Source organism: Oncorhynchus kisutch, linkage group LG9 (genome assembly GCF_002021735.2).
Source record: "Oncorhynchus kisutch isolate 150728-3 linkage group LG9, Okis_V2, whole genome shotgun sequence".
Classification (NCBI taxonomy): Eukaryota; Metazoa; Chordata; class Actinopteri; order Salmoniformes; family Salmonidae; genus Oncorhynchus; species Oncorhynchus kisutch.
In genome coordinates, this window is record NC_034182.2 from 14,591,500 (window position 1) to 14,607,144 (window position 15,645).

Here is a 15,645-nt window from a genome sequence, read left to right on the forward strand (position 1 = left end):
TTCATTCAAACCCCTGAGTCAATACATGTTAGAATCACCTTTGGTAGTGATTATAGCGGTGAGTCTTTCTGGGTAAGTCTTTAATTTGCCCCAAACCTAACGTTTTGTATCCAGGACATGAAGTTAATTTCTTTGCTACATTTTTTGCAGTTTTACTTTAGGGCAAACAGGATGCATGTTTTGGAACATTTTTATTCTGTACAGGCTTCCTTCTTTTCACTCTGTTGTTTAGGTTGCTATTGTGGATTAAATACAATGTTGTTGATCCATCCTCAGTTCTCGTATCACAGCCATTAAAGTCTAACTGTTTTATAGTCACCATTGGCCTCATGGTGAAATTCCTAAGCGATTTCCTTCCTCTCTGGGTTAGGGACGACACCTGTATCTTTGTAGTGACTGGTTGTATTGACCCACCATCGAAAGTGTAATTAATAACTTCACCATGCTCAAAAACTTCACCGTGCCCTTCTTTGCGAGACATTGGGAAACCTCCTTGGTCTTTGTGGTTGAATCTGTGTTTGAAATTCACTGTTCACCTGAGGTACCTTTCAGATAATTGTATGTGTTAGATCCAGAGATAAGGTAGTCATTCAAAAAATCACTATTATTACACACAGAGTGAGTCCATACAACTTATGTGACTTGTTAAGCACGTTTACTCCTTTACTTATTTAGGCTTGCCATAGCAAAGGGGTTTCATTTTTGACACAAGGCAATTCAGCTTTTCATTTTTGATTAATTTGTAAACATTTCTAAAAACAGAATTCCACTTTGACATTATGGGATATTGTGTGTAGGCCAGTCACACAAAATCTCCATTTAATCAATTTGAAATTCAGGCTGTAAAAAGTAAAGGACTAGAAATTACAGAGATGTAGTCTGTTCCTAGGTCAAGGGGAATGAATACTTTCTGAAGGCTCTGTACATGTAGTCAGGGGTATATTGAAACAATCCGCGTTTCTCAACCAGTTCAAAGCATGTGAATGCATCCAACTGGTAAATACCACTTTCCCACATGGTTATGAACATGGTAAGTTAAAATGGCCAACTAGGACTATTTGAGGTACTCCAGATATATCTAGCTATATTTATGACAATATTCCATAGAATAATTATTGGTAGATTTCAGTTAATTGGTTGCCTTTCTAATTAATGCTTGGCTAGAGTTAAATCCAGTACTGTGTCCTCAGAATAAGAATTCAATAAGCAACATTGTGTTCTTTTGCCACAAATTGGTCTTTAGTCCAATCAGATATTTTGCCAATAAAAGATCAGAATTGTGCTGCCTGTGTAAACGCAGCTATTATGGCTTGTAATTTTCTCTATTTCATGCAAGCTTCTAGAACCCCTTTCAACTATAGCCAGTCTTTCTCTGTTAGCACTTACATCAAAGAGTTGAAATGTGTCTCCTCCATACTGTTGAAAACAAGTTATTTTAGTCTACCTGCAGGCACGCACCTGTGTTGCACTGCTGACCCAAACCCCCTCTAAATGAATCTCACAAATGACCTAATTAGGATTTTAATAACTGACCTATTAGTCATCCGTGGCGACCTGTCATTCAGGGCCTTTTGAGCCCCATCTGTTTTGAGCCCCACATTTTTAGCAAAACATTTTTGGACTTGCCTGTTTTGCATGTTATTTTGGCATTAATACCTGTCACATATCAGTTTGCAAACACTATAAAAAATATAATTGAGATTAACAAAGCCACATACAAACATGGTCTCTTTTTTTGTTTTCTTGAGTAAGGCAGCTCCAAAATGCAGGTGTTTCAGCCTAGCTCAGTGCTTTTTGTGGTGGGGCAAGCCAACAGAAATTACAGAGTGTTGTGCAGTGATTGGCTCAGTGTTGTCACTCATGGGGACTCTACAGTATGTCACCGCCAAGTCTAAGGGTATAGAGCTCTAAAATTCTAGCCCCTTGGGTGCTGGCATTGAGCCCATCCATGAAGGCTCAAGGTGATTGGCCACAGATAATGACATCAAATCACGTTATGTCTACAGTAGCTTTGATTGGCCTCCCCTGAGTTCCCAGTTGTCTTGAAAGCAGCATTAATCCAGAGAATGCCAGACTTTGATGACAAAATTTGGCCACTGTGGTGCAGAGAGTCGAGAAGTAGGCGCAGGTGATACGTTTAATTTTAAAAAAGGAACATGGAACGATACAACATGTTTCTTGACATGAAACACAGAAACAATACTGCCTGGGGAATGAACCTAAGGGAGTGTCAGATAAAGGGAAGGCAATGGAGTCCAGGTGTGCCTCATGATGATGTCAGGTGTGTGTAATGATGGTTGCCAGGACCGGTGGTTAGTAAACTAGCGACGTCGAACGCCTGAGGGGAGTAGCCACAGGACTATGCCGGCCAGAGTAACGGGCCGGTCGGCGAAGATGGAAGTCACGGATGATGTTGGGATCCAGAATGTCATCCACCGGAACCCAACACTGTTCCTCTGGGCCGTACCCCTCCCTGTCCACAAGGTATTGGAGCCCACTCCCCGTCGGGAGTCCATTAGGCATCGGAACGAGCTGCAACAAACACTCAAAGTGGAAAGTTTTATCTCAATCTCTTCATTCAAAGACTCAATCATGGACACACTTAGTGATAGTTGTGGCTGCTTTGCGTGATGTATTGTTGTCTCTACCTTCTTGCTGTTGTCTGTGCTCAATAATATTTGTACCCTGTTTTGTGCTGCTGCCATGCTGTTGTATTAGGTCTCTCTTTATGTCGAGTTGTCTCTCCTGTCATGTGTTTTTGTCCTATATTTTCATTTATTTTTAATCCCAGCCCCCTTCCCCTCAGGAGGCCTTTCGGTAGGCTGTCATTGTAAATAATAATTTGTTCTAAATAACTGACTTGCCTGGTTAAATAAAAACATCTGATTCCATGTGCTTTTTGCCTGTTATGACTGCAGCTAAAAAGAACGGGCTCGAATCGAAAAAAGATTTGAGTCACTTCAAACTGCCAATGTGAACAAGGCTTAAGTGGTCACTGTCGGTTTAACTGTCAATCATCTCTGGGTACACGCCCCCGAGTTTCACCCTTTCCCATGGCATTGAGCAGCATGCAGTTTAGCGTAGCTCATAGTTTGTGTGAAAGGTTGCTACAGGGTTAGGTCACAGACATAACTAAAACAGTACACACACTCACGCAAACACCCCGGGAGAAACTCCGGCGAACGAGACGGACCAGTGTTCCGCTGGATTACCTAGTGGGCGTGCACCCCTCTCTTACCGCAGCCCAGTGTGTGTAGGCTTCTGCCGCGCTCATTGAGCTTGCTAATGGGAATTTGTTACTACCTGCTTCCCAGTTGACAGCTCACAGAACCCGTAGCATGGCTCAGGCGGTCACGGACGTCTCTATGGAAAGGTTGATTCTGGATGATTGAGCGTTGTATCCGCCATCCCTTGGGGAGGAATAATACATTCTGTTGTTGCGGCATTGGAGTGGATCTATTCCCTAGTATGTAACCTGTGGTTTGCGATAGTGCCTCGGGCATCGTGGACGCGCGGTGGAACGGAATAATCAATATTTGGACCGTTATCTGATTGACCATCGTTAGTGCGCCGACATGTCGAACCTGGTCAGGAGCAAGAAGGACAAGGAGATAATTGCAGAGTATGAGAGCCAGGTGAAAGGTATGTTTTTCTATGAAACTATCACTAACGCGTCACACATCCACACCCACGCGAACCCGCGCACATGCACACACCGATATGTACGCACACATATACACCCCTCATACACACCCTCATGTTTATACATCCCCCTCTCTCATAGGCACATTCATATACACACACACACACACCTGTCCATGTACACTACACCTGCCTATTATGTCTGATCAACCGCCTCTCACACATGGCTTGTTTGGAAAATGGATGTGTAGTGGGGATGACACCTCATAATGAGAAGTTAGTATCTCTGGGTTCATCCTGAGTGCTGTAAGGTGCCTGGTGGGGAGAGGATGAGGGGTGGATTCTGCAGCACCCTTGATCATTCTCAGCCATGTGGAAGTGAGGGTGTTTGCCAGTAGTAGGCTACACTACAGTCAGTGGGTATAGAGTGGAGTAGTAGTGGGTATTTGTCATAGCTGGGAGCTCTGAATGTCTCTGTCTGTGTTGGTTCTGTTCCACTAATGGTTTGCATGTATTGGTTTACTTCAGAGGCTGTGACTGCAGCGGGCCCCCTCCCCCAGTGTGTCTGACAAACTGTATATAATGAGCACTGCACTCTGCGTATGGTGGGAGTGGGACATGGCGTAGGTTTCATCGTCTTGTCAACCCCACTGATGTCCCCAAGGAGAGAGGCGTGTTATGGTTACTGTGACAGTCGGACCTCTGCACAGTGCTGTAACTATGGAACTGCACCGTCTCCCCACCACGATGTCCTGTGGTACGGTATGAGATGAGGGAAGCATCTGGCGAGAGCACTGACTGACTGTACAGGTGTTCCACGTGAGACTGATTCTGTTAAATGTCACATCTTACAATAGCACTGAACTAAATACATCCTCAGTCATGGATGGATGTTGAATACAGACTTGTAATCACGGGTGACCTGGCTACTTTGTGTGGTGAGCGTTCTGGCGCCCGGAGCTGCTGAGGCATCAGCATCCTCCACTGTGTTACACAGAGTGGCAGAGGAGAAGTGCAGTGGCTATAATCAAATCAAATGTTATTTGTCACATACGCCGAGTACAACAGGTACTCGGCGTAGACGTTACAGTGAAATGTTTACTTACAAGCCCTTACCAACAATGCAGTTTTAAGTAAAAAATAACCCTAGCGAGGCTTTATATAGGAGGTACTGGTACAGAGTCAATGTGTGGGGCACAGGTTAGTCGAGGTAATTGAGGTAATATGTACATGTAAGTGGAGTTGGTGTCCACATCACCATCAAACTATCCAAACACACCAAGACAAGCTTCCTGCCATCCAGGACCTCTATACCAGGCAGTGTCAAAGGAAGGCCCCAAAAAATGTTAGACTCCAGCCACCTTGCCCAAGTGATGTACTGGGCAGTACACACTACCCTGTAGTACTAGGACTAGTAACCGGAAGGTTGCAAGTTCAAACCCCCGAGCTGACAAGGTACAAATCTGTCGTTCTGCCTCTGAACAGGCAGTTAACCCACTGTTCCTAGGCCGTCATTGAAAATAAGAATTTGTTCTTAACTGACTTGCCTAGTTAAATAAAGGTAAAATAAAATAAAAATGCTCTCGATGGTGCAGCTGTAGAACATTTTGAGGATCTGAGGACCCATGCCAAATCTTTTCAGTCTCCTGAGGGGGAATAGGCTTAGTCGTGACCTCTTCACGACAGTCTTGGTGTGTTTGGACCATGATAGTTTGATGGTGATGTGGACACCAAGGAACTTGAAGCTCTTAACCTGCACCACTACAGTCCCGTAGATGAGAATGGGGGTGTGCTCGGTCCTCCTTTTCCTGTAGTCCGCAATCATCTCCTTTGTCTTGATCACATTGAGGGAGAGGTTGTTATCCTGGCACCACACAGCCAGGTCTCTGACCTCCTCTCTATAGGCTGTTTCATCGTTGTCAGTGTTGTGTTGTCGGGAAAAACTTCATGATGGTATTGGAGTCGTGCCTGGCAATGCAGTCATGGATGAACAGGGAGTAAATCAAATCAAATTGTATTGGTCACATACACATGTTTAGCAGATGTTTATGCGAGTGTAGCGAAATGCTTATGCTTCTAGTTCTGACAGTGCAGTAATAACTAACAAGTAATCTAACAATTCCCCAACAACTACCTAATACACACAAATCGAAATAAGAATATGTACATATAAATATATGGATTAGCGATGGCCGAGCGGCATAGGCAAGGTGCAATAGATGGTATAAAATACAATATATAAACTCAGCAAAAAAAGAAACTGCCCTTTTTCAGGACCCTGTCTTTCAAAGATAATTTGTAAAAATCCAAATAACTTCACAGATCCTCATTGTAAAGGGTTTAAACACAGTTTCCCATGCTTATTCAATGAACCATAAACAATTAATGAACATGCACCTGTGGAACGGTCGTTAAGACACTAACAGCTTACAGACGGTAGGCAATTAAGGTCACAGATATGAAAACTTAGGACACTTAAGAGGCCTTTCTACTAACTCTGAAAAACACAAAGAAATATGCCCAAGTTCCCTGCTCATCTGCACGAAAGTGCCTTGCTGCAAGGAGGCATGAGGACTGCAGATGTGGCCAGGGCAATAAATTGCTATGTCTGTACTGTGAGACACCTAAGACAGCGCTACAGGGAGACAGGACGGACAGCTGATCGTCCTCGCAGTGGCAGACCACAGACCTACAGCTGCAACATCGAGAGCATGGTTGCATCACTGCCTGGTATGGCAATTGCTCGGCCTCCGACCACAAGGCACTACAGAGGATAGTGCGTACGCCCAGTACATCACTGGGGCTAAGCTGCCTGCCATCCAGGACCTCTACACCAGGCGGTGTCAGAGGAAGGCCCTACAAATGGTCAAACACCCCAGCCACCCCAATTATAGACTATTCTCTCTACTACCGCATGGCAAGCGGTACCGGAGTGCCAAGTCTAGGACAAAAAGGCTTCTCAACAATTTTTATCCCCAAGCCATAAGACTCCTGAACAGGTAATCAAATGGCTACCCGGACTATTTGCATTGTGTGCCACCCCCAACCCCTCTTTTATGCTGCTGCTACTCTCTGTTTATCATATATGCACAGTCACTTTAACTATACATTCATGTACATATGTACATACTATCTCAATTGACCCAACCAACCAGTGCTCCCGCACATTGGCTAATCTCCTTTGTGTCCCGCCAACCACCAACCCCACTTTACGCTACTGCTACTCTCTGTTCATCATATATGCATAGTCACTTTAACCATATCTACATGTACATACTACCTCAATCAGCCTGACTAACCGGTGTCTGTATGTAGCCTCGCCACTTTTATAGCCTCGCTACTGTTTTTCCACTGTCTTTTTACTGTTTTTATTTCTTTACTTACCTATTGTTCACCTAATACCTTTTTTGCACTATTGGTTAGAGCCTGTAAGTAAGCATTTCACTGTAAGGTACCTGTTGCACGGTGCACGTGACAAATAAACTTTGATTTGATTTGAGACCATGTGTAACAACACCTGCACAGGATCGGTACATCCAAACATCACACCTGCGGGACTGGTACAGGATGGCAACAACAACTACCCGAGTTACACCAGGAACGTACAATCCCTCCATCAGTGCACAGACTGTCCCCGAAAGGCTGGACTGAGGGCTTGTAGGCCTGTTGTAAGGCAGGTCCTCACCAGACATCACCGGCAACAACGTCGCCTATGGGCACAAGCTCACTGTTGCTGGGCCAGACAGAACTGGCAAAAAGTTCTCTTCACTGACGAGTCGCGGTTTTGTCTCACCAGGGGTGATGGTTGGATTCGCGTTTATCATCGAAGGAATGAGCATTACACTGAGGCCTGTACTCTGGAGTGGGATCGATTTGGAGGTGGAGGGTCCGTCATGGTCTGGGGCGGTGTGTCACAGCATCATCGAACTGAGCTTGATGTCATTTCAGGCAACCTCAATGCTGTGCGTTACAGGGAAGACATCCTCCTCCCTCATGTGGTACCCTTCAGGCTGATCCTGACATGACCCTCAAGCATGACAATGCCACCAGCCATACTGCTCATTCTGTGTGTGATTTCCTGCAAGACAGGAATGTCAGTGTTCTGCCATGGCCACTGAAGAGCCCGGATCTCAATCCCATTGAGCATGTCTGGGACCTGTTGGATCGGAGGGTGAGGGCTAGGAAATGTCCCAGAAATGTCCAGGAACTTGCAGGTGCCTTGGCGGAAGAGTGGGGTAACATCTCACGAGGAGATGCACTGGAGTACTTAATGCAGCTGGTTGCCACACCAGATACTGACTGTTACTTTTGATTTTGACCCTCCCCCCTTAGTTCAGGGACACATTATTCCATTTCGGTTAGTCACATGTCTGTGGAACTTGTTCAGTTTATGTCTTTGTTCAGTTTATCTCTCAGTTGTTGAGTCTTATGTTCATACAAATATTTACACATGTTTGCTGAAAATAAACACAGTTGACAGTGAGAGGATGTTTCTTTTTTTTGTTGAGTTTACATATGATATGAGTAATGTTATATTTGAAAACATTATTAAAGTGGCATTATTTAAAATGACTAGTGATCCATTTATTAAAGAGGCCAGTGATTTGGGTCTCAATATAGGCAACAGCCTCTCTGAGTTAGTGATTGCTGTTTAGCAGTCTGATGGCCTTGAGATAGAAGCTGTTTTTCAGTCTCTCGGTCCCAGCTTTGATGCACCTGTACTGACCTCTCCTTCTGGATGGTAGCGGGGGGAACAGGCAATGGCTCGGGTGGTGGTTGTCCTTGATGGTCTTTTTGGCCAGCCTGTGACATTGGGTGCTCTAGGTGTCATAGAGGGCAGGTAGTTTGCGTTGTGCAGACCGCACCACCCTCTGGATAGCCTTGCTGTTGAGGGCAGTGCAGTTCCCGTACCAGGCTGTGATACAGCCCGACAGGATGCTCTCGATGGTGCATCTGGAAAAGTTCGTCAGGGTATTGGGTGACAAGCCAAATTTCATCAGCCTCCTGAAGTTGAAGAGGCACTGTTGCCCCTTCTTCACCACACTGTCTGTGTGGGTGGACCATTTCAGTTTGTCTGTGATGTGTATGCCGTGGAACTTAAAACTTTCCACCTTCTCCACTACTGTCCCTTCGATGTGGATAGGGGGGTGCTCCCTCTGCTGTTTCCTGAAGTCCACGATCATCTCCTTTGTTTTGTTGACGTTGAGTGAGAGGTTGTTTTCCTGATACCACACTTCGAGTGCCATCACCTCTTTCCTGTAGGCTGTCTCATTGTTGTTGGTAATCAAGCCCACTACTGTTGTGTCATCTGCAAACTTGATGATTGAGTTGGAGGCGTGCATGGCCACGCTGTCGTGGGTAAACAGGGAGTACAGGAGGGGGCTGAGCACGCACCCTTGTGGGGCCCCGGTGTTGAGGGTCAGCGAAGTAGAGATGTTGTTTCCTACCTTCACCACCGGGGGCGGCCCGTCAAAGTCCAGGACCCAATTGCACAGGGCGGGGTTGAGACCCAGGGCCTCCAGCTTGGAGGGTTATATGCTGTTGAATGCTGAGCTCTTGTAAATGAACAGCATTCTTACAAAAGTATTCCTCTTGTCCAGATGGGATAGGGCAGTGTGATGGTGAATGCATCGTCTGTGGATCTGTTGGGGGGGTATGCAAACTGAAGTGGGTCTAGGGTGGCCGGTAAGGTGGTGATATGATCCTTGCCCAGCCCCTCAAAGCACTTCATGATGACAGAAGTGAGTGCTACAGGGCGGTAGACATTTAGTTCAGTTATCTTTGCCTTCTTGGGTACAAGAAAAATGGTGGACATCTTGAAGCATGTGGAGACGGCAGACTAGGATAGGGAGCGATTGAATATGTCAGTAAACACACCAGCCAGCTGGTCTGCGCATGCTCTGAGGACACGACTAGGGATGCCATCTGGGCTAGCAGCCTTGCAAGGATTAACACGTTTTAAGTGTCTTACTCACGTCGGCCATGGAGAAGGAGAGGGGGGTGGCACAGTCCTTGTAAGCTGGCCGCGATGGTGGCACTGTATTATCCTAAAAGCGGGAGGGGACTGAGCACGTGTTGAGGATCTGCGTCGCAGGTGTGTTGATACCTACCCTTACCACCTGGGGCGTCCCGTCAGGAAGTCCAGGATCCAGTTGCAGAGGGAGGTGTTTATTCCAAGGGTCTTTAACTTAGTGATGAGCTTTGAAGGAACTATGGTGTTGAACGCTGAGCTGTAGTCAATGAATAGTATTCTCACGTAGGTGTTCCTTTTGTCCAGGTGGGAAAGGGCAGTGTGCAGTGCAGTAGAGATTGCATCATCTGTGGATCTGTTGGGCAGGTTTTCAAATTGGAGTCGGTCTAGGGTTTCTGGGATAAGGGTGTTGATGTGAGCCATGACCAGCCTTTCAAAGCACTTCATGGCTACAGACGTGAATGCTACGGGTCGTCATTTAGGCAGGTTACCTTCGTGTTCTTGAGCACAGGGACTATGGTGGTCTGCTTGAAACATGTTGGTATTACAGACTCAGTCAGGGACAGGTTGAAAATGTCAGTGAAGACACTTGCCAGTTGGTCAGTGCATGCTCGGAGTACACATCCTGGCAATCCGTCTAGCCCTGAGGCCTTGTGAATGTTGACCTGTTTTTAAAGGTCTTATTCACATCGGCTATGGAGAGCGTGATCACACAGTCGTCCGGAACAGCTGATGCTCTCATGCATACTTCAGTGTTGCTTGCCTCGAAGTGAGCATAGAAGTAATTTAGCTTGTCTGGTAGGCATGTGTCACTGGGCACTGTGCTTCCCTTTGTATTCTGTAATACAGTTGTTTGCAAGCCCTGCCACATCCGACGAGCATTGGAGCCGATGTAGTATGATTCAATCTTAGTGCCGTATTAACGCTTTGCCTGTTTGATGGTTTGTCTCATGGCATAGCGGGATTTCTCATAAGCGATCGGGTTAGAGTCCTGCTCCTTGAAAGTGGCAGCTCTACCCTTAAACTGCTGCCTGTAATCCATGGCTTCTGGTTGGGGTATGTACGTACGGTCATTTTGGGGACAACGTCACCGATACACTTATTGATGAAGCCAGTGATTGATGTGGTCACTGCCATCGGAAGAATCCCGGAACATATTTCAGTCTGTGCTAGCAAAACAGTCCTGTAACTTAGCATCTGCATCATCTGACCACTTCTTTATTGACCGAGTCACTGGTGCTTCCTGCTTTAGTTTTTGCTTGTAAGCAGGAATCAGGAGGACAGAAATATGTTCAGATTTGCCAAATGGAGGGTGAGGGAGAGCTTTGTGCGTGTCTCTGTGTGTGGAGTAAAGGTGGCCTAGAGTTAGTTTTTTTCCTCTGGTTGCACATTTAACATGCTGGTAGAAATTAGGTAAAACTCGTTTAATTTTCCCTGCATTAAAGTCCCCGGCTACTAGGAGCACTGCCTCTGGATGAGCGTTTTCCTGTTTGCTTATGGCCTTATACAACTCATTGAATGCGGACTTTGTGCCAGTATCGGTTTGTGGTGGTAAATGGATAGCTATGAAAAATATACCAACTCTCTTGGTAAATAGTGTGGTCTACAGCTTATCATGAGATACTCTACCTCAGGCCAAACCTCGAGACTTCCTTAATATTAGATTTCGTGCACCAGCTGTTGTTTAAAAATATACACAGACCCACACCCCTTGTCTTTAACGGAGGCAATAGTTCTATCTTGCCGATGCAGCGTAAACCCCAACAGCTGTATTTTATCAATGTCGTTGTTCAGCCATAACTCGGTAAAACATATAAGATATTATAGTTTTTAATGTCCTGTTGGTAGGATATTCATGATCGTAGCTTGTCTATTTTGTTATCCAATGATTGTACGTTAGCTAATAGGACTGATGGTAGAGGCAGATCACCCACTTGCCGTCGGATCCTTACAAGGCACCCCGCCCTACGTCCCCAATGTCTCTTTCTCCTGCAAATGACTGGGATGTGGGCCTTGTCGGGTGTCTGAAGTAAATCCTTCGTGTCCGAATCGTTAAAGAAAAAATCTTTGTCCAGTACAAGGTGAGTAATTGCTGTCCTGATATCCAGAAGTTATTTTCGGTCATAAGAGATGGTGGCAGAAACATTATGTTCAAAATAAGTTACAAATAATGCGAAAAAACACTCAATAGCACAATTGTTAAGAGCCCGTAAAATCTCCTCCAGCGCCATTCAGGTCCAAGTGTAAGACGCCCTCTACAAGATGATCAGCGGACTCCATAACAATGATCTACCACCCTCTGACCAGCTCTCTCCATTCACCCATGAACGGACACTCACCATCTTTGTAGGATGCAGCTTTCAAAGACTTGGCCTCTATTGGTTGACCTGAAATGATATACAGTGGGGCAAAAAAGTATTTAGTCAGCCACCAATTGTGCAAGTTCTCCCACTTAAAAAGACGAGGCCTGTAATTTTCATCATAGGTACACTTCAACTATGACAGACAAAATTAGAAACAAAATCCAGAAAATCACATTGTAGGATTTTTAATGAATTTATTTGCAAATTATGGTGGAAAATAAGTATTTGGTCACCTACAAACAAGCAAGATTTCTGGCTCTCACAGACCTGTAACTTCTTCTTTAAGAGGCTTCTCTGTCCTGCACTCGTTACCTGTATTAATGGCACCTGTTAGAACTTGTTATCAGTATAAAAGACACCTGTCCACAACCTCAAACAGTCACTCTCCAAACTCCACTATGGCCAAGACCAAAGATCTGTCAAAGGACACCAGAAACACAATTGTAGACCTGCACCAGGCTGGGAAGACTGAATCTGCAATAGGTAAGCAGCTTGGTTTGAAGAAATCAACTGTGGGAGCAATTATTAGGAAATGGAAGACATACAAGACCACTGATAATCTCCCTCGATCTGGGGCTCCATGCAAGATCTCACCCCGTGGGGTCAAAATGATCACAAGAATGGTGAGCAAAAATCCCAGAACCACACGGGGGGACCTAGTGAATGACCTGCAGGGAGCTGGGACCAATGTAACTAAGCCTACCATCAGTAACACACTACGGCTCCAGGGACTCAAATCATGCAGTGCCAGACGTGTCCCCCTGCTTAAGCCAGTACATGTCCAGGCCCGTCTGAAGTTTGCTAAAGAGCATTTGGATGATCTAGAAGAATATTGGGAGAATGTCATATGGTCAGATGAAACCAAAATAGAACTTGTTGGTAAAAACTCAACTCGTCGTGTTTGGAGGACAAAGAATGCGGAGTTGCATCCAAAGAACACCATACCTACTGTGAAGCATGGGGGTGGAAACATCATGCTTTGGGGCTGTTTTTCTGCAAAGGGACCAGGACGACTGATCCGTGTAAAGGAAAGAATGAATGGGGCCATGTATCGTGAGATTTTGAGTGAAAACCTTCTTCCATCAGCAAGGGCATTGAAGATGAAACGTGGCTGGGTCTTTCAGCATGATCCCAAACACACCGCCCGGGCAACGAAGGAGTGGCTTCGTAAGAAGCATTTCAAGGTCCTGGAGTTGCCTAGCCAGTCTCCAGATCTCAACCCCATAGAAAATCTTTGGAGGGAGTTGAACGTCTGTGTTGCCCAGCAACAGCCCCCAAACATCACTGCTCTAGAGGAGATCTGCATGGAGGAATGGGCCAAAATACCAGCAACAGTGTGTGAAAACCTTGTGAAGACTTACAGAAAACATTTGACCTCTGTCATTGCCAACAAAGGGTATATAACAAAGTATTGAGAAACTTTTGTTATTGACCAAATACTTATTTTCCAACATCATTTGCAAATAAATTCATAAAAAATCCTACAATGTGATTTTCTGGATTTTTTTTCTCATTTTGTCTGTCATAGTTGAAGTGTACCTATGATGAAAATTAAGTGGGAGAACTTGCACAATTGGTGGCTGACTAAATACTTTTTTTGCCCCACTGTATTGCTCGTTTGTTTTTTGCTTTTGAAGTGCTTTGAGATTCTATGAAAAACACTATACAAATGTAATGTATGATTATTATACTGAGGACTGCACACATAACAGTAGGATATTCCAACCAAGATGGTTGCCAGGCCACATACACTGAACATGGCTCTACACCCATCATAAATGTTGTAGGGCTGTGTGGGATGAACTCTCTTACTCTCTCGCCCCCACATGCTCTCTCACAGCACCACAGAGCACATAAAACATATTCTGACTTTATCACCTGCACTGCAGTGCCTTCATGCCCACATGATCACTTATCTCAGAAAAGGAAATGGCTTTCACTTTTCACAGGAAAGAACTCCACATTGTTGTGAAAAAGCCTGATGTCCCTGCAGGTTGATATCAAAGAGAAAGGAGGAAATGGAGATGACTGTTAGAGTTTGGACTGAAATGGCATTGTGTGTGTGTGTTCTGATCAGGAAAGGTCACGAATCATCCTCCGCTCAGCCACGCACACACAGACACACATTGCTGAGTGGATCTCAAGAGTATATAGAAGAGAATTTCCTCCTTGCTTCTTTACTCATCTCTTTCTCTCCCTGTCTCTCCCTCCTGTTGTGCTCTTTCTGTCACTGATGAACTCTGAATGCACAGGCTCTTCCCTGGGCACACAAATCAAATCAAAGTTTATTTGTTACGTGCGCCGAATACACAGGTGTAGTAGACCTTCCAGTGAAATGCTTACGTACAGGCTCTAACCAACAGTGCAAAAAGGTAATAGATGAACAATAGGCAAATAAAGAAATATAAACAACAGTAAAAAGACAGTGAAAAATAACAGTAGCGAGGCTGTATACAGTAGCGAGGCTATACACAGGCACCGGTTAGTCGGGATGATTTGAGGTAGTATGTGCATGTAGATATGGTTAAATATGGTTATGCATATATGATAAACAGAGAGTAGCAGTAGTGTAAAAGAGGCGATGGCGGGTGGCGGGATGCGATGGGGGGTGGCCCGGTTAGCCAATGTGTGGGGGCACTGGTTGGTCGGGCCAATTGAGGTAGTATGTACATGAATGTATAATTAAAGTGACTATGCAATATGAGTGTATCCGGCGCCAACAGAGATGGCTGCCTCGTTTCGCGTTCTTAGGAAACTATGCAGTATTATGTTTTTTTTGTGTATTATTTCTTACACTGTTACCCCAGGAAATATAAAGTCTTATTACATACAACTGGGAGGAACTATTGGATATAAGAGCAACGTCGACTTAAAAACATTATGACCAGGAATACGACTTTCCCGAAGCAGATCCTCTGTTTGGTCCACCACCCAGGACAATGGATCGGATCAAAGCAGGCGACCCCAAACAACGGCGCCGCAGACGGAGCGTTTTTCTGGTCAGGCTCCGTTGACGGGCACATCGCCCACCGCTCCCGAGTATACTACTCGCCAATGTCCAGTCTCTTGACAACAAGGTAGACGAAATCCGAGCAAGGGTCCAAATCTCTCAAATCCAGAGAGACATCCGAGATTGTAACATTCTCTGTTTCATGTAAACATGGCTTACTTGGGATACGTTATCAGAGTCGGTACAGCCACCTGGTTTCTTCACGCATCGCGCCGACAGAAACAAACATCTCTCTGGTAAGAAGAAGGGTGGGGGTGTATGCCTTATGATTAACGAGTCGTGGTGTGATCATAACATCATACAGGAACTCAAGTCCTTTTGTTCACCTGACCTAGAATTCCTTACAATCAAATGCCGACCACATTATCTACCAGGAGAATTCTCTTCGATTAAAATCACAGTCGTGTATATCCCCTCCCAAGCAGACACCTCGACTGCCCTGAAAGAACTTCATTGGACTCTATGTAAACTAGAAAACTACATATCCTGAGTCTGTATTTATTGTAGCTGGGGATTTTAACAAGGCTAATCTTCCTACATTTTATCAGCGTAACGAATGCGCGACCCGGGCTGACAAAATTCTGGATTATTGTTACTCTAACTTCCGCGACACATACAAAGCCCCCCTTCACCCATTCCTTCAGCAAATCTGACCACGA

General features: G+C 45.1%; 1 protein-coding gene across 1 annotated transcript in view; it reads left to right on the forward strand.

Moving 5' to 3' along the window:
• Positions 1–3,034: 3,034 nt before the first annotated feature.
• The window catches only part of LOC109896792 (SLIT-ROBO Rho GTPase-activating protein 1), a 30,407-nt gene continuing 17,796 nt past the window's right edge, over positions 3,035–15,645 (forward strand). Inside the window, exon 1 of the mRNA XM_031831952.1 lies at positions 3,035–3,642. Within this exon, the coding sequence (XP_031687812.1) occupies positions 3,576–3,642 (67 nt within the window). The 5' untranslated portion in view covers positions 3,035–3,575. The remainder of the gene's footprint in view (positions 3,643–15,645) is intronic.